Source organism: Gavialis gangeticus, unplaced genomic scaffold (genome assembly GCF_001723915.1).
Source record: "Gavialis gangeticus isolate Ggan-Ray unplaced genomic scaffold, GavGan_comp1, whole genome shotgun sequence".
Taxonomy (NCBI): Eukaryota; Metazoa; Chordata; order Crocodylia; family Gavialidae; genus Gavialis; species Gavialis gangeticus.
In genome coordinates, this window is record NW_017729022.1 from 51096319 (window position 1) to 51121868 (window position 25550).

Sequence of the window (25550 nt, forward strand, 5' to 3'; positions counted from 1 at the left end):
TGAAGACTGCTTCTGGTAAGAACCATTCCTATATTGTTCCTTGCTGCTGTCCTAAAAATGTCAACCTCAGCTATGGCCTACTTCTTCCAGGATGCCTTTGGATTTCCTCCTCTTTCTCACTCTCTGAATGGCTTTCATGGAAATATGAGAAGGAAAAGACAAATTGTGCCACCATCCTTGCCAAAGCTAGTATATTACTACATCACCTTCCTTAGTATTACGTTCAGTTTACTTCTATGTATTCCCAAGTTATGGACTTCTCCCACATCCCCTGGGGAAGATTTTACTGTCTAATACAGTGCTTCTTAACCTTTTAGACTCAAAGCACTTCTCATTAGACTCAAGACATACCTTGAAAAATGTCAGTTCTCACCTTTCATTCATTTCTTGAATACATAAAAATAATAGAGTAATTCTTCTCTTCGAAAGAACTCAAAAAGACCACCACAGTCATAATGTTTTTAACACTGTGGATTGCTATTTTAAATCTTTGGGCTCATAGGTGACTGGTGACTGTTAATGGTGGGGGGGGAGGGAGGGGATGACACAGTTTAAAGCTTCTGGTTGTATGCAGGAGGGTTCAGGGCAGGTGATCTGGTGTGCCCAGATGAGCCCTGCACAACTGCGGCCATGTGCCAGGCTCTGGCATGCCCAGATCTACCCCACACCATCAGGGCAGTGCGCCAAGTTCTGCCATCCCTGGACTGCTGCTGTGCCATCAGGGGGCCCCCAGTGGTGCAGGGCCAGTTTGGGCTTGCCAGAGCTCAGCTCCCAACCCCAACAGCTCAGGGATGGTCTCCAAGTCCTGGTCTCCAACCCACACCCTGTCCCAGAGACTTACCTGCAAATGCAGCTCTTGAGTCCTGCCTGAGGTAGAATGGAAGGTGCAGCTGCTGGAGCTGCTCCCACCACTCTGCCTATACTGCCGGCCACGTGTGTGTGTGCATGCATGCACATGCATATGGTACCCCTTGCCTTGCAGCCCAGATTTTTCTTCCCTTTACCTCCCTTCCTCCCTTTCTATAAATTTCAGTGTTCATCAATGTTTATTGGTAAAATCGATGAACATTAAATCTGGGGACACGAGTGCCCCCCTGTGCCTCCCTATTGCATCGCCAGTGTGTGGGTTTATCTTGCGAATCATGTTCACATATCTAACAATGCTAACATTGCATATGGATGTACTAAATGATGGCTCGGTAACAGCCCATACTGTACCAGGCTGGCAGTGCACGGTTATTTTTAGCCCCTATATCACTGTAGCAATGCACTATAATGAGGGAGGGCATCACAGTTTGTGCCTACCATTACTACGTCCCTGTAGCACGTTGCTTCAGTGACATAGCATCACGTGTAGATGTGCTCAGTGGGATACAATGGATTCCCCAGTTCAATATCATTGTATTTATCATAGCCTTTGTTTGTGATGATTCAGTCAATTTTCAGTTTAGGAAATTCAGTTTAGCTCCAATGCTAATTTGAACAGTTTTTTGAGACAAGACTGAGAGAGACCAAATATCATTGCCTGACTAAAATACGAACATATTATACTTTGTACATGCCATTTTCTCTGAAATGTTGTAATTATACCACAGCAGACAATCATGTTTGTGTGGAAAAGTTTATTTCTTTATGGCAATAGCTTAGCCACTATGAACACCTGCCAAATTTTAAGCACAAGCTTGAACTCTACTGACTCCGTTGTGACTTAAGCATGTACTTATATACTTTGTTGAATATAATAGGAGGGGGAAAGGAGTCCAAGAGAGTTGGCTGTATTTTAAAGAAGCCTTACTGAGGGTGCAGAAATGAACCATTGCAATGTGCAGGAAGACTAGCAAGTATGGCAGAAGACAAGCTTGGCTTAGCAGGGAAATTTTGAGTGAGCTAAAAGACAAGCAGGAAGTTTACAAGAAGTGGCAACTTGGACAAATGACTAAGGAGGAGTATAAGAGTAATACTCAGGCATGCAGGGGTGAAATCAAGGAGGCCAAAGTGCAACTGGGGTTCCAGCTAGTAAGGGACGTGAAGGGTAAATAGAAGGGTTTCTATGAGTACGTCAGCAACAAGAGGAAGATCAGGGAAAGTGTGGATCCTTTACTAAATGGGGGAGGCAACCTAGTGACAGATGATGCAGAAAAGGCTGAAATACTCAATTTTTTACCTCAGTCTTTATAGGCAAGGTCAGCTCTTGACTACTGCAGCTGGCAGCAGAATTTGGGGAGGAGGTGAGCAGCTAACTGTGGTGAAAGAACAGGTTAGGGCCTATTTAGAAAAGCTGGATGTGTACAAGTCCATGGGGCTGGAATCTCATGAGATTCATTAAGGACAAATGCAAAGTTCTGTACTTAGGATGGAACAATCCCATGGACTGGTATAGGCTGAGGGCTGACAGGCTTAGCAGCTGCTGTGCAAAAAAGGACCTGGGAGTTATAGCAGACAATAAGCTGAATATGAGACAGCAGTGCATCCTTGTTGCAAAGAAGGCTATTGGCATGCTGGGCTGTATTAGTAGGAACATTACCAGCAGATCGAGGGAAGTGATTCTTCCCTTCTGTTTGGCACTGGTAAGAGCCTGCATCTGGAGTATTGTTTCCAGGTTTGGGACCCACACTATAGAAAGGAAATTGGAGAGAGCTCAGCAGAGGGCAGTGAAAATGGCTTGGGGACTGGGACACATGACTTATGAGGAGAGGCTGATGGAACTGGGTTTATTTAGTCTGGAGCACAGAAGACTGAGGCAGGGTTTGATAGCAGCCTTTAACTACCTGAAGGGTGGTTCCAAAGAGGATGGAGTGAGACTGTTCTCAGTGGTGGCAGATGAGAGGACAGGGATCCATGGTCTCAACTTGCAGCAAGGGAATTTTAGGTTAGATATTAGGAAAAAACTTTCTCCCTAGGAGGGTAGTAAAACAGTGGAACAGGTTACCCAGGGAGGTTGTAGAAAGTCCATCCTTGGAGGTTCTTAAGACCTGGGTAGACGAAGCCTTGGCTAGGATGACCTAGTTGGAGCTCGTCCTGCTTTGAGCAGGGGGTTGGACTACATGACCTTCTGAGCTCCCTTCCAGCCCTAATTTTCTATGATTCTATGATTTTATGAGAGGCTAAAACCTAAGATTAGATTAATTACTTTGTGAGTATTTAGTAACCAGTTTGCCATTATGTCTCCAATTTTCCATGATTTTCCAAATAATTGTCAATGGCACCTTAAATTCATTAGTTAAATTCCTTTGAGTATCATACCACCTGGAGTGGCTGATTTTGGTGATTTATACTTTATTACTAGCAATTTATCAAAAGTTATTTTCTGGGTCCTTCTAATTTCTAAACTGTTCAAGCACCCTGTTTTTAAATTACTATATTAAGGAAAGCAGTTTCATTTTAAAGGAATATCATATCTCTGACATTTTTTAGCTGTCATCAATTGAATCTTCTCTTAATTCATGAAGAAACCTAATAACTTTCTAGTGGTTATTTTCCTTCTAGTATAGTTGTGAAATGATATTTCCTTCAGATTTAAGGGGAGCTGTCAATGTGAAGCATTTTAAATTGACTAACTTAGAAAATCTAGTTTTTGATAAAGCATTCCTTCAGTTGATTAGCCAGATTATTTTCTCTTTGTGTATACTCAGGCACATGAGTATTTTCAGTGATATCTAAGTGTATCCAAGTATGGACTTTTATACAATGTGAGTACACTCCTGTAAAAGACTGAGCACCCTTTCCCTCTGCTGAAGACAATGGGAGTAAAATGTGCTTAGCACCTGGAAAGATGGGCAGTTAGGTCAGAAAATGAAAAACTGGAAAAGAGAGAAAATATTTTTTTCCCTTTTCTATTTATGTCTTTTAGATATTGTTATCTGAGGTCTCATTTGTAAATACAGTGGATCAACATTTTTAGACAACAATAAGAGTTATAAATTGATAACATCCCTCATGCTTTTATTCATTTTGCCTTTTGATGTCTTAATTTTGTCTCACCAAGGCTTAACCAACTATGTATATTCTTTTCTTTCTGCTTCCTTCTTCTTCCCAGTAGCATAACTAGGGTTGGGTGAGAGGGGCATCTGCTCTGGGCACCAAGTTAGGAGGGGCACCAGAATCACCCCTTGCCCCCACAGAGTCCACACCCTGGCAACATGTTCATGCCAGGAACTCCAAAACAGTTCAGACTGTGAGGAATTCCTAGCATGGGTAAGACTGCAGCCCCCTGTTCACTCCCACTGTCAGAACCTGTGCTCCCCACGCTCTCAGAACTTCACGTCCATCCACCCCAGCTCTCCCACAGGGTTTGCACTTGATGCCAAGTCTGCTTGTTCTGCAACTGCCTCCCCCATTTCCATCACAGGTCGGTTGGTCTTCTTTCCTTCCTTCCTTTCTTTCTTCCTTCCTTCCTTCCTTTCTTCCTGTTAGGAAATTTGAATACGGTCTCCCATTTCACCCTATTCACTATTCATGTAAATCCTCAAAAAAAATTCTGCCTCTGAATTTACTATCTTATTATATAAATGGATTCTGTGAACCCAACTTTTATTAAATTAGATTCAAATAGCTCGTGGTCAGCTTCCGACTTTTCCTTTTATTCTCATCTGCTTTATATTGCTTTCTTTCTGCAAAGTTGTTGTTTAAATTGACTGATGCAGAACAGCTGCTATATTCTGACCCAGTAGTGGCAATATTTCTGTCATTGATAAAATGATCTGTAACTACTGTAGACTATTGTCTACCAAGCATTTTAAGATTCTTAAGGAGAAAAAGTTACTATTTATATGTAAAGCTTTAACAGTATTCCTTCAGCTGATCTACAATCTGTGCTTCTTGCTCTGTGTTAGGTACATGAATGCACTGGAGTCTAGAATCACGTATTTCTCTGAAAAACTCAAATTCCAAGAAATTTTAAGGAGCCCGGATCAGTTAAGGAAAATGATGAAAAATCCAAATCGGAAAAGCAACGGTAAGAGGAGGTGAAAGTTATGTTCTGGGTTATGTTTTGAACAAAGTTTCTTGGTTTATGTTTCAGGGAAAGTTCCCCTATGTATATCACAGACAGAATGTATGCACTTCTATTTTAGAGAGGTAAATTAGCCGAGTTAAACTAAAGCCAGGCAGAAGGTAGGGCAAGATGGCACCATTAGGGCCCTTCTATGTGTTACACTTATATATCGCAATTAAGGGTTAATCATGGCATACATGGGCAGGGTGCTACATTATATGTGGAAAATTTTTATGGCTGGTTTGGTATGGTGCCTTAAATTGAACATCTGTCATGTCCAGGATTGTCTAGTTGTCCAATTGATTTTAGGCCCAGGCCCTAGGTCTGCTTTGGTTCACACCAGGCTGTGGGCACCTGGCTTTTAACTTGCTGGTGCAGAGGGAGTCTGTGATCATGATCCAGGGCTTCCCCAGCACTGGCAAGTAGAAACACTGTGATTTGGATCAGATCCCCCATCCCAAAATTACATCTTCTGCCATACATGTGCAGCATGGTAAGAGGTGTAGTTGTTGGGATCAGGGCTCAGATAACCATTGTAACTTTAAATTAACATGTACTGGGGGTCTTAGTATATGAATCAGTTAATTGTACCATCTTGCCCTACCTTCTGTCTGACCAGATTCCCCGACTTGTCCTGCAAGGGCCCCACGTTTCCTGGGGCCTTCTTTCTTCTCCCTGTGTACTTAAAAAAGGACTTCTTGTTGTCCTTAATCCGGGAAGCCAGCCCCTGTTCCATCTCTGCCTTGGCCTTCCTAACCATCCCCCTACATCCCCGAGCAACTGCTGAATAGTCCTCCTTAGTGATGACCCCTCCTTTCCATTGGGAGTAAGCCTCCTTTTTGGCAAGGAGACATTCCCGGATGTTTTTAGTGAGCCATGGAGGCTTGTATGCTCTCCTGCCCCCTTTGACCCTCCTGGGGATTACCTTCCTCTGGGCTTGGAGGATCGTCTCCTTAAGGAGCGACCACTCCCCTTGGACACCCGGCTCCCCTCCCCTCTAAGTCTTCAGCGCTTCTCCAACTATCCTCCTTAGCTCATTGAAGTTCGCCCTCCTGTGTATGTGTGATTTTTACATTTATGAAAACGAGGTGATGATAATGTTGGTTGCAGCCTGGAATAACATGGGCAGAGGCAATGTATTTCTGTCCTGACAGCATCTATTGTCTTATTCCCATGATCACCTATAGTTCTGTCAAAGCACCTCAGGCTGGATCTGTTGTATTCCCTGCAATTATCTAGAGTTTATATTCTAAGAGCCTTAAGCAAAACTTACTTGCCATTCTCTACTTTTTTGCATTTCTCACCATCTCTCCATCTGCCTTTGCCCGGTCTATAGTGATCATCATGTGCGGTTCCCAAACTGACGTTGACGCAGCCATAGGGGAAGAGGAACTGGATGAAGACATAGTCTTCATTTTGTTGGATATCCACAAGTAAAGTATTACCTATATTTTTCCTCTTCTCTCCCTGATTTCCTGCAGGATGGAGATAATGTAAATATTACAAATGGAACTGTCATGGTACAAAAGCATTTTCCCACAAAACACGTTTTAATGGTTGTGCTGGCCTGCTTTTTGCCATTTATCAAAAACGCTTTATTGTTTGAACCAAGGCATTTTCTCCCCAAAATTTAATCTAATTCATACTTGATTTTCTTAAACCACCTACCTGTAGGTAGTGATGTCATAATCATAGCATCATGACCTCACTGCAAGATGAAATTATAGAATGACAGAAATCAAAGTCAGAACAGATATTGGATTATCTCTTGTTTCTTACTTTATCTAACCAGACAATGTAGAACTCTACCCTGGAGGATATTCCCCATGGCTTTGGTTTAGTCTTAAATAACCTAAGAAATTAAATGTGAATTTCTAACTACCTATCTTAAAATCCTATGAAAATTGCTGTCTTAGGGTTTCTAAAGGTATTTTCAGTGACTAATACTAAAGAGGTGCATGACGGGATTACAAAAAGTGTTGAAGTCAGGTAGCTAAATGTTGCTGACATCACAGGGAGTAAGTCACCTTTACCTGCTAAGGCATTTTTTAAAAACCCCAGTAGGCACTTACGTGCACCTTTAGACATTCTTTGAAAGTCGGATCTTATTGTTTATGCCGTTCAGTGAGCTGCAGTTATTTATCATATCCTTAGTTTATTTAGTCAAATTATGTGTTGTTATTGAGATCTTCCTTCATGTATCATTTCCTTTAGTCTCATGATTATTTTCCAAAAATATTTTCTGAAATCAGAATAGTTTCTGATCTCCAACCAGTTTAGCAGACATCTTTCTCATACTGTGGTTACTAGAACCAATGAAGCATCCTAGGTAGGATCTTACAAGTAATCTCTGTGAAGAGAGAGAGAGGCAATTTCAGATTGGTTATTGTAATGACTGGCATAGGAACATTCTCAATGGACTTCCTCAAATAGATTAGGACCTCATAGCAGGATGAAGGGGGAGAAGCTGGAGGCTTTCATTCAATCACAAATATCTACAATAATAACAAAGGGAGAACAGAAATTTATAAGATGTCTGCTGCTAGTGATATAAATGTTGCATTTTTTAGGTTACCCTAACACACCTCCCTCTGAAATGTATCGAGCTCTGACTCAAGCCATATATCAGTGTGATGAAAAACAGATAGCAGTAATTTATTGAATGTTTCTTTAATAACATTCATTGAACAAATATTTTCTGTAGATGTTGGAATGACATAAAATTAATTGAAAATAGCACAAAACTGCACTCTTCATGGCATTCTAAATATACTGTATGAGTGCAGGCCAACAATCCCAATCTGGTCCAGGCCACAGATGGGGTCCAGGGAAACTAGAAGGTCCAGACTAAGACTGGGCTGTGAAATTTTATTAGTTATCATTCTGTGTGAAAGGAGGATCAGTATTTTCACCATTTATATTAACTTTCTCTATTTGTGGTAGCCTCAGAGGACATAAGAACCTCAAAAACTATGGAGTGTGAACTAGAGCTGGCCTTCACAGGTAGGGGTTAGGCATGTTGGACTATAAAGTGTAATGATCCAAACTTTAGTCTCAAAAACTTCTTAAAACCACAAGGTAAAATTCCAGTAGAGCTCACTCACTCCCCCCTCCCTCCAAGCAGAAGAAACAAAGTTATATCCAGTTCAGATTGGGCCTGGGAGAAGCGCTGCTGAGCATGGAGGGAAAGGCTGGAGAAATTCTTACTTGCTTCCTGAACTTAAGAAAAGAGTCCCCGGCTGCTTCTCCCAGGTCCAGTCAACTGAAAGGGAGAGTGCACCCATGACACTACATACCCTGCCCCAGATCTGCCCCTCAATTCTAGGCAACGGACTGAGAAGCAAAATATTATGTTCTTGGTTAAGCCATGCTGTGCCATGAACTTCCCCCATGATCTTGGTCAGAGAGAAGACGGAAACAAAACAGGTATAGAGAATAACACAATAATAGAAATGAAAGAAGAATTTACTTGAACCCATGAGTTTGTTTTTATCCTATCCCTTTCCTAATATCGCCTTCATGTAGCTAAGCAGTACAGCTGCCACAGGGACAGTGAAAATGGAAGGGGATGGATCCACAATAAGAAAAAGTTTGAGAACTTTTCTGTTAATCTGTTGATCATCAGTTCCCCTAGGGGAGAGGTGAATGGCATTCTCTGGTAAGGAGAGCTGAGGTGCGTCCACTCCACTTCCTTTTTCTTGTCCCTGGAACACTTGTGTTTTATTTATTTATTAATGTATTTATTTGCAGTAACACCTACTTCCAGAACACAACACCACCCAAATACATGCGGCATGTACTTGTCCTGACGCTGGCACCCTCCAATTTCAGCCTGAATATCACAGATACCATGGTAATTGTACTAATTTATATCTGATCATTTCAATACAACAATATCCCTGGGGCAAAAAAGGCCAGTACTGACTGTAGGCAACCTCTAGGACTGCCATGCTGTGACATTTATATATTAAAGTCACGGTGTTGTGCTGGATCATGTCCTACTCAGGATTATTTGGCGCTTGTGCCATTGCACTTCTCTCCTGGTTTGGCTTTGTGAGACTTGAATTCCATCAAGAACAACAAAAAATCAGTGAAGTCCATAGTTTTTAGGGCTTGACTGATTCTCCCCAAGCCTCTTTTCCAGGATTCTAGAAACCTCATGGGAGTCATCAAATATTCTGTAGTGAAACAAATCCTGCCTTGGCCCAGGACTTGCAGGGTCTGAAGCCTAGCTCCACAGCAAGAAGCCTGAAAGCACTGAAGCTGAGTGATAGGTACAGCCAATACTCCAAGGGCTTTCAGGCTCCTGACCTGGTAGCAGACTATGGACGGATCCAGGACTGCTCTAATAGGGCTGCAGCCACACCCCATTTGGGGCTGGGGCACAGGTGCTGTGAAGAATGCTCCCTGCATATGTGCCATGCAGTTGAAGGGGCTGTGATTGGAGCCCCTCACTGTGATCCCTGATGTCAGTGAGCTCTTAGCAGCTCCTGCTGGAGCCCTGCATGTGCTGTGAGCTCTGAGATTACTGGTGCAGGGTCTGCCCAGAGTCTGCTTTCAAGTGGCTCCAGACCTGGCTGCTTTTCACTCTTCCCCTCCCTCTTCCCTTCCCCTCCCGAATTCAGCAGCAAGAAAAAGAAAAAAGACTGGAGATCAGTGACAGCTTGGAGCCTCCAGAGCTGCATAAAGGCAACAGACAAGGGCTGGGCATTGCTGGCTGCTCCTCCCTTCATTTCTCCCACTACTGAATTCAGTAGAGTGAGAGGGGAAGAGAGAAGAGCAGCTGGCAGTCTGGAGCAGCCTGAAAATGGGAACGGTAGACAAAGTCCACATGGACCAGCAGTGGGCTCAGAGAGCTTTTAGCACATGTGGCACTCCCAGCCACTGCACCATACCTGGATCGGCCCCTGCAGCAAATAATCTTGAAGCATGGCTGCCTGCCTCTGGGATGTGGACAACTGGAATCTTGGCTGCATAGCCCTGAAGTAATCTGCCTGCTAGCTTACCTCAGTGCCCTGAACCCTTGAATCCTACTACACAGACTATACCATGGTCCATTATGTAGAGCAGAGGTCTCAAAGATATGGCCTGCAGATTGAATTTGGCTCGCAGAGCCATATTTTCTGGCCCTCCTGCTGCCCGTTAGCCTCCAGTAACCCACAGGCAGCATGTGGGGTGTACCAGATAACCCCACTTGTCACACGCAATGCCTACTTCAGCTCACGTCCTAGAGTAGAGGCGTAGCACCAACATACAGCACAGCCCCAGGAGCTGCTGCATGTGGCGGTGGCTCCAAGGCCATGCTACATGTGATGGCGGCTCTGGGGACATTCAGGGAAGCCATGGAGAGGCTAGCACAGTTCTGGCCCACACGCAGTGCCCACTCTGCCATTCTAGGGTACATGCTGGAATGTGGAGCTGGAGTGTGAGTCTGGTCCAGTCCACAGACTGGCCCTGCATCACTCATCTGGTCCACAAAGTCAAACGAGTTTGACATCCCTGATGCAGTGCTTCTAGGTAGAAGTATCATGGCCGGAAACCTGGAACTGCCTAGGGCTTTTTACACTCCTAGAACATTCTCACCCCACTCTGCTCAAGCAACTCATGTCCATCTTTCAGCATTCCATTTTTCCAATCTGGAGCCCCAAAACAGCTCTGCCTGTGCACCTTGTTTTTGACTTCCAGCATCCCCATATGTTCCATTTTTGGAGTTACTGCTAAGCACAGACCGCCCGTCCATTTTACTGCAATTTTGTATGGATATACAAACAGGTTACTGTGATGCCACTTCTCTTTTTCCTCTGCTTTCAGCAGAAAAATGACTTCGTTATTGGCTATTTGAATGGAGTCTTGCTCTTTGGACATGTCCTAAAGAAATTTATCTTGGCTAACCAGACAGTTTTACCTGACAATTTCATCAAGGAGTTTCGAAATGTCACTTTTGAAGGTAATCACTAATCATGTACAATTGTAAGTAAGAGATCATTGAATGGACCGGTGGGGAAGGGAGTTAACTTTCCAGGAGGTGTCAGGAAGAGTCCCTTCAATACTGAACTAACCCAAATTCTGCTGCAATGAATTGTTTTCCCGCTCTCTTCTTCCAAATATATGATAATCTTCAGTGCTAAAGAGAAAGAAGAAGTAATATCCACACGCAGAAACCTCACAGTATATGGGGTGTATAAAATAAGAGGTGGAAAACCACAAAAATGTTTTAGCAATTACACTGAAGCTTCGACTTCTTTCTGTGACTTGTCAAGGATATGGAAATAGGCTACAGAGAACACACTTGCTTAAGTGGGGAGCAGCACTCCGTGGATGGTAGGGATGAGCCTCCTAAACTAGCATTGATTATCATTATTTCATCTTATTTAGTGCTCTCTCGTGTACACATATCAAACCAAGTTCTCTATATGTGGCTGTTACCTGAGTGCACCAGAAGAAGGTGTAGTAGGGGGCATGCAACATCCATGAAACTCTCCCCTGTATCATGACTGCCATCCAGATATTAATTTGGGCTGCATACATGTTGCATAGTGGTGAAATATATGCAGATCCATGTCTAAGCTTGATCTCTGAATATGTAGTCATAACCTATAACCAATATGTATAAATATATTTGGGTTCAGTACTGAAAATAGTCAAAATTCCAGATAGCTACACTCAGCCAGCTAGCTCATTAGTAAAAGACAGAGATAGAACTTATGCCAAGAAGATATATTATCTCTTTGGAGCGCAGTTACAGTGATTACCTCATTATTGCTGTCAAAAGAAATGCTTAAAGGCCTGGGCGGATCTAGGATTTTGAAGAGAGGTGCAGATGGTGTGATGCACCATCACATATAACGCAACATGTATTTTTCTCCAGTTAAAGAGAAACTAGAAGATTTACTAATATGCTAGTAAATCATATTAAAATCAAAGTGAGGACAGGCAGAGCCCTGGGGGCTTGGGGCACGGTGCAGTCCAGAGTTTACAGGTAGCTGGTGTTGGCCGCTCCCAGGGCTGCTGCAGCCGGGGCTGGGGTGAGTGCCGCACCCGCGCTGCCTAGGACTCTGCTTCTCCACACTCACCCCAGCCCCTGCTGGGGTGGCCCCAGAAGCAGCCAACATCAGCTGCCTGCACCATGGCATGGTGCAGCACAGCCCATAAGCAAAAGTGAGTGCAGACAAGTGGGGCCCAGGCTGAGGGAGGGCAGGCAGAGCATGGTGCATCCCAGTGGCTGCAGGCAGCTGGCTCTGGCTGCTCCCGGGGCTGCTGCAGCTGGGGCTGGGGTGAGTGGAATCATGGCCCTTTCCTATCCCCGACAGACTTATCTGCTTGGGTGGGAGTTGGGGGGTCTATACTGATTGCATAAGAGTGAATTTACCTTGAATGCAACAAATTATGGGTCTAAGTATGCTCATCACATAAGAGCGAATTTGCATATAAAGAACGTTCATAAATCGAGGGAAACCTGTACATTCAACACTTCACTGTCAGTAATTGCCACACCTAAGTTAACATTCACCTGGGTTAATATCACCATATCTGAGTTTATGTTTTTAGCTAAAACTAGAAAACTGTGAAATAGAAAAGAGATATTACCAGGAATAGCTAATGGACAGTAACATTTCAGAAGAAAGGATAACATGACAAATGGATTATCAAGACAATTCAAAAGCAGAGTGGGTCATTGACACTTGTGGAGTATAAGCAATCTGCAGGAATCAGACAGAATGAGACATGAAGTAAATTGACTCCCCCAGCATTGTTTGAATAGAAATGTCACTACCCCTCCCAGGCAGTTGGTTTTAAACTTTGGGCTGAGCAGGAATCAAAGGGGCTGCTCAAGTGGTGTCTATTCAGGGGCGATGCGTAGGGGGTGCACATAGGTGCACATGCACCCCCTGAGCGTGGTGGTGCACCCCCTACAAAAAAGGCTCTGCCAACACTGTCAGCGGCACCTGTGGGCAGTTGCCACTTGCCATCCCGCCACCAACACCGCCGGCGGCATCTGCAGGCGGTCCGCGATAGCTGCTGCTGACTCTGGCAGCAGCTTCTGTGTGTGGTCGCCGACCCTTGGTTGGCACTTGCCACTCCACCGCCTGCAGCTGACAATGCCAGCAGCATCTGCAGGAGCTCCTGTGTACTGCTGCCACCCTCTCACCACTGCCACTGTGCTCCCGCTGTTGCTGTGCGCCCCCAGCCGCCAGGGGCACGCATTGTTCATGTGTCTATTTATATTGTGTCTGGTTTCAACAAACTTGTGGAAGTTTTTAGGCTTTTCCCAAATTTTCTTAACTGGTTTGATGAGCTTGTTATCTCAACTCCTGAGATCAGAATTCACCAGTCACCTCTTGAGTACATTCTCAGACTATGTCACAATTCTAGGCTTGTTTAGGACAAATAAAAATTATTCTGGGACTGTGGTTCAAAATTACACACTTAGGTTAAATATGAACAGTCTGGAAATGCAAAGCATTGGAAATATTAGTAAGCATTTTGTTCTTCATTATCCTGAATAATGCCCTGATTGACAGAAAATATGGGCAGTAAATAACATGTAGCCATTTGTAACATTGATCAAGAAAATACCGCTCTTAATTTCCTCACATGGAAAGGGGGAGGATCCATCCAAAAACCAGAACAATGACACTGAACTTTAAAAAGGAGAATTTTAAGGTGGGGATTCCAAGAAACAAGTCAGGTCAAATAGACCCTGAAATCAAGAAAGCTGTGACTTTCAAAAACACTAAAGCCACTGTTTTTTACTAATTTCTGAGAACAAGAGGTAAGTCACCTCTGATTTCCATCTGAATTATTTAGATTGCATTTGAGGCATATCCAGAGTTACAGAATGTAGATGTCCCCAACACAAGCAAGCAGGAGGGCAAGAATAGGTATAGTCAGAATGGTAAGGTACAGGAGGCTATTAGTGCTAAATAGGTGTCCCTCAAAAAAATGGAAAACTAGTCTAAGTGAGGCCATTTGAAAGGAACATAAATGATGTCCCTATTTTCCTCCTCACTGATAGACTGAGCCCAAGAATGGAGTCAGGCAATTACCTTTAGAGATGGTAATTTGAGGTGCATTGGCAGGGTTAGTGTATTGAAGAAAAGCTGACCTGTTTTTATACAAGTGTATATTTTTTGTGGTGAGGAAGGGTTGCACTCCTCAGTGCTGTCAGTTCAACTCCTTTCACCAGCATCAACCTCACAATTTAAAGAGAAAAATACAGCATTTTAAGGTGGGGGTTGTTGGAGGAGGGAAATAGCGGTCAAACAAGCCCTTGCCTATATTACAAGGTTCTTCTGGAAGAGGTGTGTTACCTAGCGGTGTGAAAAAAAAGTCACAGTATATACAGCTCTGCCAGCAAAACCTTTGATGTGGCTTCAGCTCTGGCAGCAAAGCAGCAAAGATTCTGTCAAATGGTGGATCTCTGGCAGCAGTACCAACTCCTCCTGCCCTCAGAGCTGTGGGGCCCAGCCAGCTTAGTTCTCCTGCCATAGTTAAAGCATCACGGGGTGTTATAGATATAGCCTAAGATACTTAAAAGGGTGCTCAGATGTATATGTGTGGAAAGAAAGGAAAGGAGAAAAGCTCAAACCTCAGAGACCTTTTCATTTACCTCACTCTTTCTTCTACATGTTCATGTTCCTGGGGGAAGTGCCCAGGCAGAGTCCTTCGCTGACCAGTTCCTTGTGTCCACAGGTGCATGTGGTCCTATGATTGTGGATGAATTTGGAGATCTTGATGTCAACTTGACGTTAATGTACACATCAGTGGATACAAATGAAGTATGTATATCCATGAAAGGAGTGCTCTATGGTGAAGTGTGAAATAAAAAGCAAGAGGTCTTGAGCTAGCATGTCAAGAGGAGGAAGGGGAGCCAGAGCTGAAATGGTGTCATATCAGAGTTTTCTGTTTAAGGAAAGAGTTCAACCTGATAACTTGATAGATGGACAATGCAGCACAGAAGAGACTGTGTAGGACCACCTTATTACTATTCTGAAAGAACTGAAGCAGAATTAGGGCAATAGGGCAGACAGATGTATGAACTGGGCTAGAGAAGAAACAACACTGCATCAAGGGGAAACAGGCCTTTGTTTTGTTCAATTTACAAAGTACATTTATGGGGAAGCTTGAAGCAGGGGCTAGAGGATATGAAACACTAACAGGGCTTTTCTTTACACCCACAGTTCAAGATTCTCCTGCAGTTTGACACTCATCGGAATAAGACAGAAGTGAAGACTGACAATCCATTTTTCACTTGGAGGAACCACAAACTACCTAGTGATATTCCAGGCACTGGTGAGATACCCACTGAAACTGGCTGCTGTTCTAAGATGCTCTTGCAGGGTTCAAGTGGCACTTGCTTTACAATACCACTGTTCCATCTTAATTCTGCTCCTATAGGAATAGCAATAAGAGCTGAGAGTATATCAGCACTTTACTCTACCTTAAGTAAACCTACCATTTTCTGCACACCCAGCACAAATCCAGATCAGAACCTATATTTATACACTGTACCCTGGGCAACACCACTGACCTAGGGAGTATGTACTGCTTGTAAGATGAGCCTCTTTTGAAAATTAATAGATTTATTGAAGTGATATGGTACTGTGATGTACTTGAGGGACTGCTCAGAAAAGAGGCAGAGTTAAGGTTGCATGGCAAACATCATTTTAACACTGCATTTCCTGGATGTACAAGTTTGTAGTTTCTTTCTCCTTGTAACAGTATCTCTGTTATCCTGGATACTGAACTGCTCATTTCCTGTTTTTCCAACATTAGGATCTGAACTGTTCTGGTGTGGAAAGTCAGAAAACTCAGTGCTCTGTGGAATGCCATAAAACTTAGCTCTACATTAAGAAAGTTTCTTAAGTAAGTTGCTGCAAGCTGAATAAAAGCAGCTCCTGGTGGACAGTACCTTGGTACCACTCAGGCTAATCCAGGCCAGCTCAGCCTAGTTTTTATTGAGTTGGCCCAGGCTGTTTCAATTCTCTTAATAGTTTCACAGAGATCCAATGAGTATCCCAGCTCAAGTCTTAGCTATAGAACCAAGAAGTGCTCCAGTACTCGGGGAAAAGGAGACTGCTCTGACTAGTACAAACCTTTGGAAATTCCACTTTAATTTCCATTGTTATGTTTGGTGTGTGTCTTAATCATCTCCCTTCCCCTTTCTGCATCCTCCCTCCCCTCCCTAACCCCCCACACACATACATTTTCTGTTCTCAATATTTGCCTTTTAGTCTGGTTAAGATGGTGACTTCTTCATAAATTTCAAGCCTGGAGGTCTTTGTATGACTGTTAAATCACAATTCTACTGATTTGGACTAACAATTTCTTTTATGGTGATTCACTTGCTAGATGGACACTTGTCTATGTCTAGTGCTAAACAGGCAGGCAAGGTTCTTTGAGTAGATGTGATATCTTTTATTAGATCAACTGAGTAGTTAGAAAAACGTTTTTGCAAGCTTTTGGGCACAGTCACCCTTCTTCAGGCATAGAGAGTCTCAGAACAGCAGATTCCCTATGCCTGAAGAAGGGTGACTGCACCCAAAAGCTTGCCAAGAACTTTCTTCCAACTTCTCAGTTAGTCTAATAAAAGATATCACATCTACTCAAACAACCTTGCTTGCCTATGTCCTTAGACCAACACAGCTACTTCCAAAACCCCACCATAGTGTTAAACTGGACATAAAAGAACAGGATTCTTTACAGTAGGATGACCAGGCATCCAGTTTCCTTTTGTCTGTATAGAAACTTTAAATCTAAACTGCAGGCATTCACCCACTGTTCCTCCTTAGAATCCTTTGTGGAAAACAGTGGCTCCATGGTTTCAGCAAGAACAAACAAGTAGCCTGACTGTTCAGCATAATGGTAACTAACACATTTATCTAAAGCCTGCTACTAGGTGACCACCCTGCATGCCTAATGCTAGGGAATGTTACAGGCCAGGCATAACTCAGCTGAGGTACAAGTGACTCATCCCCTTGCTAGTCATGAGTCCATTTTCAATAAGAGGGTACACAGAATGCAGCAGCATTTATGTTCACATTTTCCTACCACCTCCAAAGCGCTAAAAAAAAAGCTGAAGAAGATGAAATAAGAGACTTGACCTTTTAAACAGAATTTCATTTTCTCCATAGTAGAAACGTTACATCTTGTGTTTTAGCACCACAAATAGATTATTGAACCATCCAGAAGTCTGAAAATGCATATAAAACAGAGTAGGCTTAGTTCAAGATTAAGGATATACCACTATTTTCAGATTATTATAGTGAGATAAGTCACAGTGAAGAAGACAGTCAATTTTTACAAGTGTAACTTCTGAGGTACCCAAATTTTCTGCAGCCTAGTCAGACAAAACAAAATATTTGCTGTATTCCAGTGTTCAAAAATGCCTTTTTCAGTCTGATTCCTAAACAAATGTATACAAAAACACAGGATGGCTTTGTATAGACAAAGTTAAAGAAGATACCATTAACCACCAAAGTTTCTTGGCAAAACTTTTCTAGTTAACACTGCTTTTTCTTTTATAGACATAATGAAACCCAATAACTGGTGCATAGCACTTCTCTGGTATATAATATATAACAACCAACTCAATGTTGCCATCCTCCCTGCTAACACCCTTTGAAATTAGGGCTTTCATTTGTAATCCTTCTATTACTCAGAGAGTATTAATGCCATCATGCTAATACCTGGATAGGGTATATATTTCAATGTAAACATTTTTTTCTGGTTCTGTATGAACTTACTAAATGCGCACTGTTAATTTGTATTGTAGTTCCTTTTTGCATGCTATCATGCTAGTGGACACCAGATGGTAGCAGAACCCAAGGAAAAAGATTGGCACAACAGTGATATTCCCATTTCAAATATCAGCTAGTCTTTTTTCTTTTTTTAAAGGAAGTTTGGAAACGTGCATTATTACAAAATAAATTCAAGTTTCAGGGGAGCAGCAGGGAAGTGCCTTTTTATACCTCATATGTAGTCACTTGACAGATTTATTTATTGGAGGGCTGATATTTTGCCTTTTAGATGGAGGCAAGTGCTGTCATGCTGAACATTTTCCACTGTAGCTTATTATTATAGGGGTATTTATGAGCAAGGATATTGATTCCTGAATGAAGAAGTGGGGGGCTGGGGGATTTGACACAAAAAACAAAACCAAGGCCAAGAAGTTATGGCCTAGATCTATGAAAGGGGTTGTGTGCCTAGATCTATGCATCTAAAATAGGATGTAAGTTCCAAATGGCTATCATCAAACCCCTGCTTAGCTTCCACTAACCTCGGCCCCTTTGTTTTTAAGACATAGTTATTAGCAAATACTAAGGTGTGATCCTAGATTGCTTGGCCGTTTCTCTTTAATGATGAGAACATCTGGAAGCTTCTTCTAGCTGGAACTGAAACCTACTGCTGCTATATTCAAATGGACCTGTGTCACAAATGAAAGGACGCTCTTTGCCTGGTGACATGGGACAGCACTGTTCAGGCTTCCACTTCTCTTTGCTAGTGAAAGGGGACAGGCACTATGTCAACTGTAAGGTTGTTTCTGGATTTTGTCAGCGATTCTAAGATGAGTTGCCACCCAGTTACACTTATAGCTCTAATTTGTGTGTGTGTTTTAATACAATGTTTTTTCTCACTGTTCTTTAAGATTGTTTACTTTCCCATTTCTTTCCTCTACAGGCCCACACATCCTGACTATTGCTGTCTTTACACTCACAGGGGTTGTAATACTGATTCTGGTCATCGCTCTACTGGTGCTGAGGTACCAATTTCTTCTTCTCCCCTCCTTCTGCTGCTTCAGTCTTGTATCTTCATACAAATCAAAACACCTGAAAGTTGTGGTGTCAGAGTCTCGAGGACCTACTCTGCCTCTCATTGTTTTCCCACAATGAGCCTGCTCTTAGAGCTAGCTTATGCTCTCTTTTTATGATTACATTTTCTGATTAGATTTCAGTACAAATTCTATCATGATGAAAAAATCAGAGATAGTTATCTACTATAAACATCCATTCTTAGACAAGAAAATTTCAACCCATTTCCACTGTATCTATTTCTCATGTTCACAAGATTCAGGGTCATCCATGGAGGTTTCAGAAACACTGACTTTCTACCTATACTAGCTCAAAAAATACTTTTTCCACAGATCAAAGGATTTCAGAGGCAGTGAGAAAATCAGGTTACCTGAAAACCTGATTGGGAGTAGGCATTAAATAGCTTTCCATTTTGATTAGACCAGCTTTCTGGGTTAGATAACACACTTCATATGCCTGAATCCAAGCTGAAACAAAAGCCCAACCCAGCAGTACACAGAATGTATGGCCAACAGTACACAGAAACAAGAAAGTTTTTTTGTTGCTAAATCTAAAGCCAAATTTGCAAACAGATTAAGAATGTTAATCTGTCTTTATTTGGAGAAGCCATTGAAGAAATAGCAGGACTTTGACAAGGCCTATTTCTAGATTCTTTGGCTGGCTGCCAAGAACACTGTTATCCCTCTGATGACTGTTCTGTTCTGCCACACCTATGACTCAGGTTCTGGAGACTTCTAGTATGGAAGAAATTCCTGCAAATTCCTTCATATCAACTCTGGTGTTTTTGCTATTTCTAGGGACTTTACCTTTTATTTGTGGGGAAGCCCCCAAACAGCTTAGTCAGAGTTTGCAGGGGATCATACTTTGATTATCAAGGAAGAAGAGAGATTATACATTTGCATTTATCAGTCAGCTAATATCCTGTTTACACTTCAAATGGCAGCCAGGACATGGGAGGTAAAGCCTACCATTTAGGGAGACAATCTGGGGCTAGGAGTGAGGCAAGGGCCAGGTCTGGAGGGAAAGCTAATTTGGGGGCCATTTATAACAGCTTAGGATGTAGATGGCCCAGAGGCCAGGAGGGAAGCCAAAGGCCAGGAGCAGGGACTAGGGACATAGCCAGATGTCAGGAACAACAGGAAAAGAGAGATGAGCCAAACATCAAAGATTAAGGAGAATTATAAATTAAATTACCCACCCTGGGCATGTCTACATGTGCAATTAATGCGTATGAATAATCTCTGGAGTGCATTGCTTCAGAGTTTATTGCTCCTGGGCACGCCATTTGAACATGCACCTGGGAGAAGTAGACTCCAGTGCAATAAGCTCTGGAGTTTATTCACGTGCAGTTAGTTGAGTGAGGTCAGAGCAGCCCTGGTTGGCAGGCAGTCCAAGGGGTCAGCCTGTCAGCTTGGGGCTATTCGCCCTGGCTCAACGTGTGGTGAAGGGGCTGGCTGGGGCATGAGGGTGCTAGAGCATGGGACTAGCCAGCAGGCAGCCCCGCACTGAAGCATCCTCATGCCCCACCCAGCTGGGGCAGTATTTACACATGCGCTGCTGTGGAGTTTTTTACTCTGCAGCACAATATTTCTTGTATTTACAAGTCCTGGCCTGCTGCAAAGTAAATTAGTTTACTGTGGCCCAACAGGAGTGCACGTGTAAATGTGCAACATTTACTGCACAGCTAATTAACTGACCGCACAGTAAATATTTCATGTAGATGCACCCTCTGAGTCCTACAGCCAGTCAAACCCCTACCAACCTGGAAGCAGTTCCTTGTACCAAATCTGTGGTTACCCTGGGCACAGTTGTGGGGATGAGTTCTCATTAGCTCTGGCTGGGGCAGATACTGGTTGTAAGCTAACATTGAGAGTCTCATAGATTCCAAATTTAATCGTGGCAAGCAGCCTGCTGGTCAGCTGAAAGTGAGTTTTTCAGCACCTAGATTTGATTTTGCAATCATTTCCTGCTCAACTAAGTTACTCACTTGAAAAATGATAACAACACTCCTAGGAAGAAAATAAAGTTTCCCATGATTTCTCACATATCACCCCATTTATAGAATGTGTAACATTTGTCCATGACCCTGGGTAGTTCTGACTTCTGTGTAGGAATAAAATCAGAATTCTCAAAAATACAAAACCAATATAAGACATTGAAGATATCAGTCCAGTCCAATATTTGCTTAGTTACAAGCAAGTAGAGTTGATTTTTCTTTTCTCCTTGGATTAATTTGTTTATTGCTGGCTCACCGGGTAGTCCATTAAACTTAGGAAACAGGAGTTTTCCACAACTTCAGGTTTTCCTAATCATCATGAGGTAAGCTCCTTTTTGATTGCAGGAATGCAGGGGACACAGTATGAGTCCTAGATCCTGTGGCATCATAGCTTTCTAGCATTTTGACTGATGCTCCTACTGACACATTATGATGGGACATTGGTAACCCCATTTTCCAAACTGGACTCAGAAAAGAACTGGACTGTAGAAAATGGGCATTTCCTTCCATTCCATATAGGAGTGGGGCAGTTAAACTCTGTTAGCAAAATGAAATATGTATGTCAGGATTCTCCCATGTACAAGGCATTCTTCAGCAGCTAATCTGTGTTCAGGATTCTTCAGCTTTCCCTCTAACTGTTTTGGGAATCCCAGATTCTCTAACCCAGCAATGACCTGCACAGAGCAGTGAAAATTCCAGTGCGTTTCACAGTTTCCTTGTAATTCTTTTTTTAAGAGGGACAGGATTTGCTTCCTATTCCTGTGGAAGGGACAGTATATTTCATCTTCCAATTTTCAGAATTGTTTCCCTGCTATTACCAGGAAATCTGCAAGAGACAAGGACCATTCACAAGCATCTTATTTCTGTCCTACACCCCCACCCCCACCCCCAGCTTCTTGCTTTTGCTGGTTAACACAACTCATTTGTGCAACCAGCTTCTTTCCAGCAGATCCTCTGATCTACATCTGTCTCTTGGAACTTCAGCAGAGCAAGTTTAGAAACACAGAGGAGAAAAACTGTGTTATATACTGCAGACTCACTCATAATTCTCAGGTCTGGGTTTGGGAGTGAAAAAAAACGAGGCAACAACCTTGCTAGCCATTCCTTTTCTGTGCTGACTTCCAAATCTCTGGCCCTAAAGCCAGATAGTTCAGACTTTTCTCAAGCCAGGGGAAAGGGGAGCAGGCAATGGCCTCACAGCTGGGTGCTGTAGGGCCAGCATCCTCTTTTTGGACGTATGAGGAGGTAAAAATAGGAGTTTGCACTCTCTAGCACTCCAAGATTCCTGTTCACAATCTTCAGTAGTGAGTGCCCATCATTTGGCAAGATGTTCCGAACAGGTGTGCTTGTTTCACAGGAAGTACAGGAGAAATAATGAACTGCGGCAGAAGAAGTGGTTCCACATACCACCTGACAAGATCATGCCTGTGGAGACCAATGAGACAAGCCAAGTCAGCCTGAAGGTAGGAGGGACTTGGTGTTCTGAGTGGATAGTCTGATTCTCTTCACTGAAAAAAATTTGTGCTGGACAAACAATGACCACTCTGCTGAGAAGGGTGGTAGAAGTATCTGTTAGAACTGTTTCATCTTCTTTTCACCTTCATGTCAGAGGATGCCTGATGTGGCTGATTGGGGATTGACACTAGAGAGTCTTGATTTAGGGAGTCAGGAGAAGGCAAGTTCAGAAGTCAAGGCCCTGAATGAGAGACACAAACCAGGGGGGATCAAGAACAGATAAGCCAGAAGCAAAGGTCCAGGCTGGAGACAGGAGCAAAGATTCAGCTGTCAGAAAGCAGGATCTAGGCTGGAGTGAGGTGCTGACAGGAGTCAGAAAACTAGGAATTAGGATCCCAGGGCTAGAAAGAGACATCTGTCCTTTTGAATAGCCTTCAGGAATACTGAGAGGTCAGCTGCTTACAGCCATGCAGCCATTTCCATGCAGGCAACTGGGGTCTACTGACACCAGGCCTGTTCTGGTAGTCAGGGCCAGTTGGGGGCCAAAGGCTGCTTGCTGTCCTGACTCCTGAGACTTTCATGGAAAGTATAGAAAAGAAAAAAGCATAATCTCCAGTAACATCACAATTTAATAAAGCAAGACCAGTTCTTTTTCCAAACTTTAAGGCCTTATATGACTATGAATTAGCTAAAAGGTTGGTTTCTAGTTTCTTTCCTTGAGCACCTGCATAACTAGTAGTACAAATGATGTCCCTTTCCAGAAAGATGCTGATCCTTGTTCTGTTTATAAAACACTGATGGGCACAGCAGTAGTGCTTCTCAGAGGATGAGGCCTGGGTGGCATTTGGGATTGTCATGAACAGTGACTGCATGCTGTGGAGTTTCACAGCTGCTATACAGAGAGAAATGCCTTTGTAGACAGTGACACATTGGGATCACTTTTTCTCTCTGCAGTCTGGTGTTTGCTAGGGATGTATGTTATAACTGCTGGCTAATGATCCTTCTTTACTCCCAGATTGATGAAGATAGGCGGCGCGACACAGCCCAGAGACTGCGCCAAGGCAAATATGACAAGAAAGTAAGATGGCCACAATGTATGCGCTCCTCTTACCCTCTTTAAGGAGACAGGTCTGTAAAAGGCAGTCACCTCTCTTTAGAGGTCAGGAAACAATTCCCCCCTTCTACCTCCCAATTCCCATTCAGCTTTGCAAAATCGTCTGAGTTTATGAAAAGCTTGAGGAGGTAATTTTCTCTTCAGGCTCTTAGCAGTGGCAACTCCCAAAGGAAGAATCTTGGACTTGGTGAATCACTGACCTGGTCCAGATAGGCAGTGTTTGATGTGACAAGAGGTAGATAAATGGACTAGATGGACAACGGTAGGCATATTTCTGTGAGAAGTTCTATGGATTTCAGTGGAACTATTGAAATAATTGCCGAAGTAAAATCTACACATGTGAATAAAGGCTTTCCAAGTCAGGCCTAGTACAGCATTTACTGTCTACTTAGTAAATCTTGGTAACATAATGTAAGTAAAGGTAACATAACTGCATTAATTATTAGTTAATAAAGATATGCACAAAGGGCAAAAGTAGTAAGCAGTTTATTTCTGAAATGTAACATATGGTATGAAGCTCCTAGGCTGGGGAAGATGGATAGTTGGTGTGTTACATCCATGATTTCCTTCCATCATTTCTCTCTTTCCAGGTAGTTATCTTGAAGGATTTCAAACACAATGATGGGAATTTCACAGAGAAACAAAAGATTGAACTAAACAAGGTAATTCTTGCATGCAGACATTCTACACTATAGACTGGATGAAACCAATTAGTGAAGTAATTCCCGGACAAGTGCAGCAGCCAGACTCATTTGTGCATGTGTGTATATATGTGTACACTCCACAAGATACTGTAACATGAGTAGGGACCTACTGAATTTACAGTGGAAACTGGCTGCATGGCAGCTTCTTTAACCTTGCAGGTTCCCCCTTGCATCCCCCTTCCTTCCCCACCCAATGGCGGAGGGGCCCCGCCACTTGCTCCTAATTGACAAGGAGGCAAAAACCACAGTTTTAAATATGGGGCTGTTTTTGCTTCCCAGCCACTCAGCAGCAAGCAGCAGGGACACCCAATCCTCTCAGCCAATCAGCAACGAGGGGGATGTGTGCGCGTGTGTGTGCGTGGGCGCGCGTGTGTGTGTGCGTGTGTGGGGAAACCTGAAAGTTTAAAGGATCTGCCATGCAGCCTACTTCTGCCGTGAATTCAGTAGGTCCCTAAACATGAGTGTTCATCTTTTTGTGTTAAGGGGTCTCACTAAATGTTCAGATTCTGAATTTTAGGCCTGTAAGTTAAAGATAATTGAAATTAAATGTAATAGATCCTTGCTAACCCACATTTTAAAAATAAGGTGCATTGTTTTTCTTCACTTCATACTATTTATTTGATAGTGAAACATGCTATTAAATTTTCTATTATTAAGAGGTAAATGTAGCTCTGGACAATATAGATATATCTCTTCCGACTTTCTTAGAGTTGAGCAATAGGGAAGAATTTAGCTTTGATACTTCACCTCTTAAAAATACATTTGCTAAATACATTTTTTGCATTTATACGTAGATACATTGTGAATTGCTATAAAAACTTAAAACTAAACTGAAATTGTCCAAGTAAATACACTAAATATGTGCTGTCATGAAGAATCACTGCATTTTTATAGTTTTTTCATATACTCAATTTTCAACATTCAGTCACTTATAATGAATATCCCAGTCAATACTATGACATTGTGAGGTTCTACTGAAGGGAAAATAGTGGAAACTGCACAGCATGATCTGGAATTGACCTACAGCAGCCAGCAACAGTTAACCTCCATCTTTATCTCTCAAGACCAAAAGGCTCTGGAATAACAGCTGCTTGGCAGTAGTTGCTCACCCTCTTCTTCCACATTGACATACAGAGAGCTCAGGGTCTGAGATTAAGCAACCCGTCACACAAGCCTCCATAGCCTACACTGTTCCTACACTGACAATTGGTTTCATGTTTACTATATATGCTGTTTTTGGTCCAGCTCCTCCAGATTGACTACTATAACCTGACCAAATTCTACGGCACTGTGAAGATGGATGCGATGATCTTTGGTGTGATTGAGTACTGTGAGAGAGGCTCACTGCGGGTAAATAATTTTACAGGCTACCCCCTTCACTAGATTGCAAAAAGAGATGCTAACTTGCCACATGACAGGTTCCTAAGGCAGGAAAAATAAGGGGAGCAAAAGGGAAGTCAATAATATTATAGTAAAC

At 42.8% G+C, this 25550-nt stretch overlaps 1 protein-coding gene across 3 annotated transcripts in view; it reads left to right on the forward strand.

The window, feature by feature from the left end:
• Nucleotides 1–25550, forward strand: part of GUCY2C (guanylate cyclase 2C) — an 84094-nt gene that overhangs the window by 29355 nt on the left and 29189 nt on the right. The window contains exons 5-16 of one of the 3 annotated variants that reach the window (XM_019514908.1): nt 1–15; nt 4833–4954; nt 6330–6426; nt 8744–8846; nt 10808–10940; nt 14687–14772; nt 15175–15286; nt 18674–18755; nt 22158–22263; nt 23271–23333; nt 23960–24031; nt 25319–25423. In XM_019514908.1, the coding sequence (XP_019370453.1) occupies nt 1–15; nt 4833–4954; nt 6330–6426; nt 8744–8846; nt 10808–10940; nt 14687–14772; nt 15175–15286; nt 18674–18755; nt 22158–22263; nt 23271–23333; nt 23960–24031; nt 25319–25423 (1096 nt within the window). Of the gene's footprint in view, nt 16–4832; nt 4955–6329; nt 6427–8743; nt 8847–10804; nt 10941–14686; nt 14773–15174; nt 15287–18673; nt 18756–22157; nt 22264–23270; nt 23334–23959; nt 24032–25318; nt 25424–25550 lie in introns of all 3 variants that reach the window. The other 2 variants (XM_019514907.1, XM_019514909.1) reach the window with 2 other exon arrangements.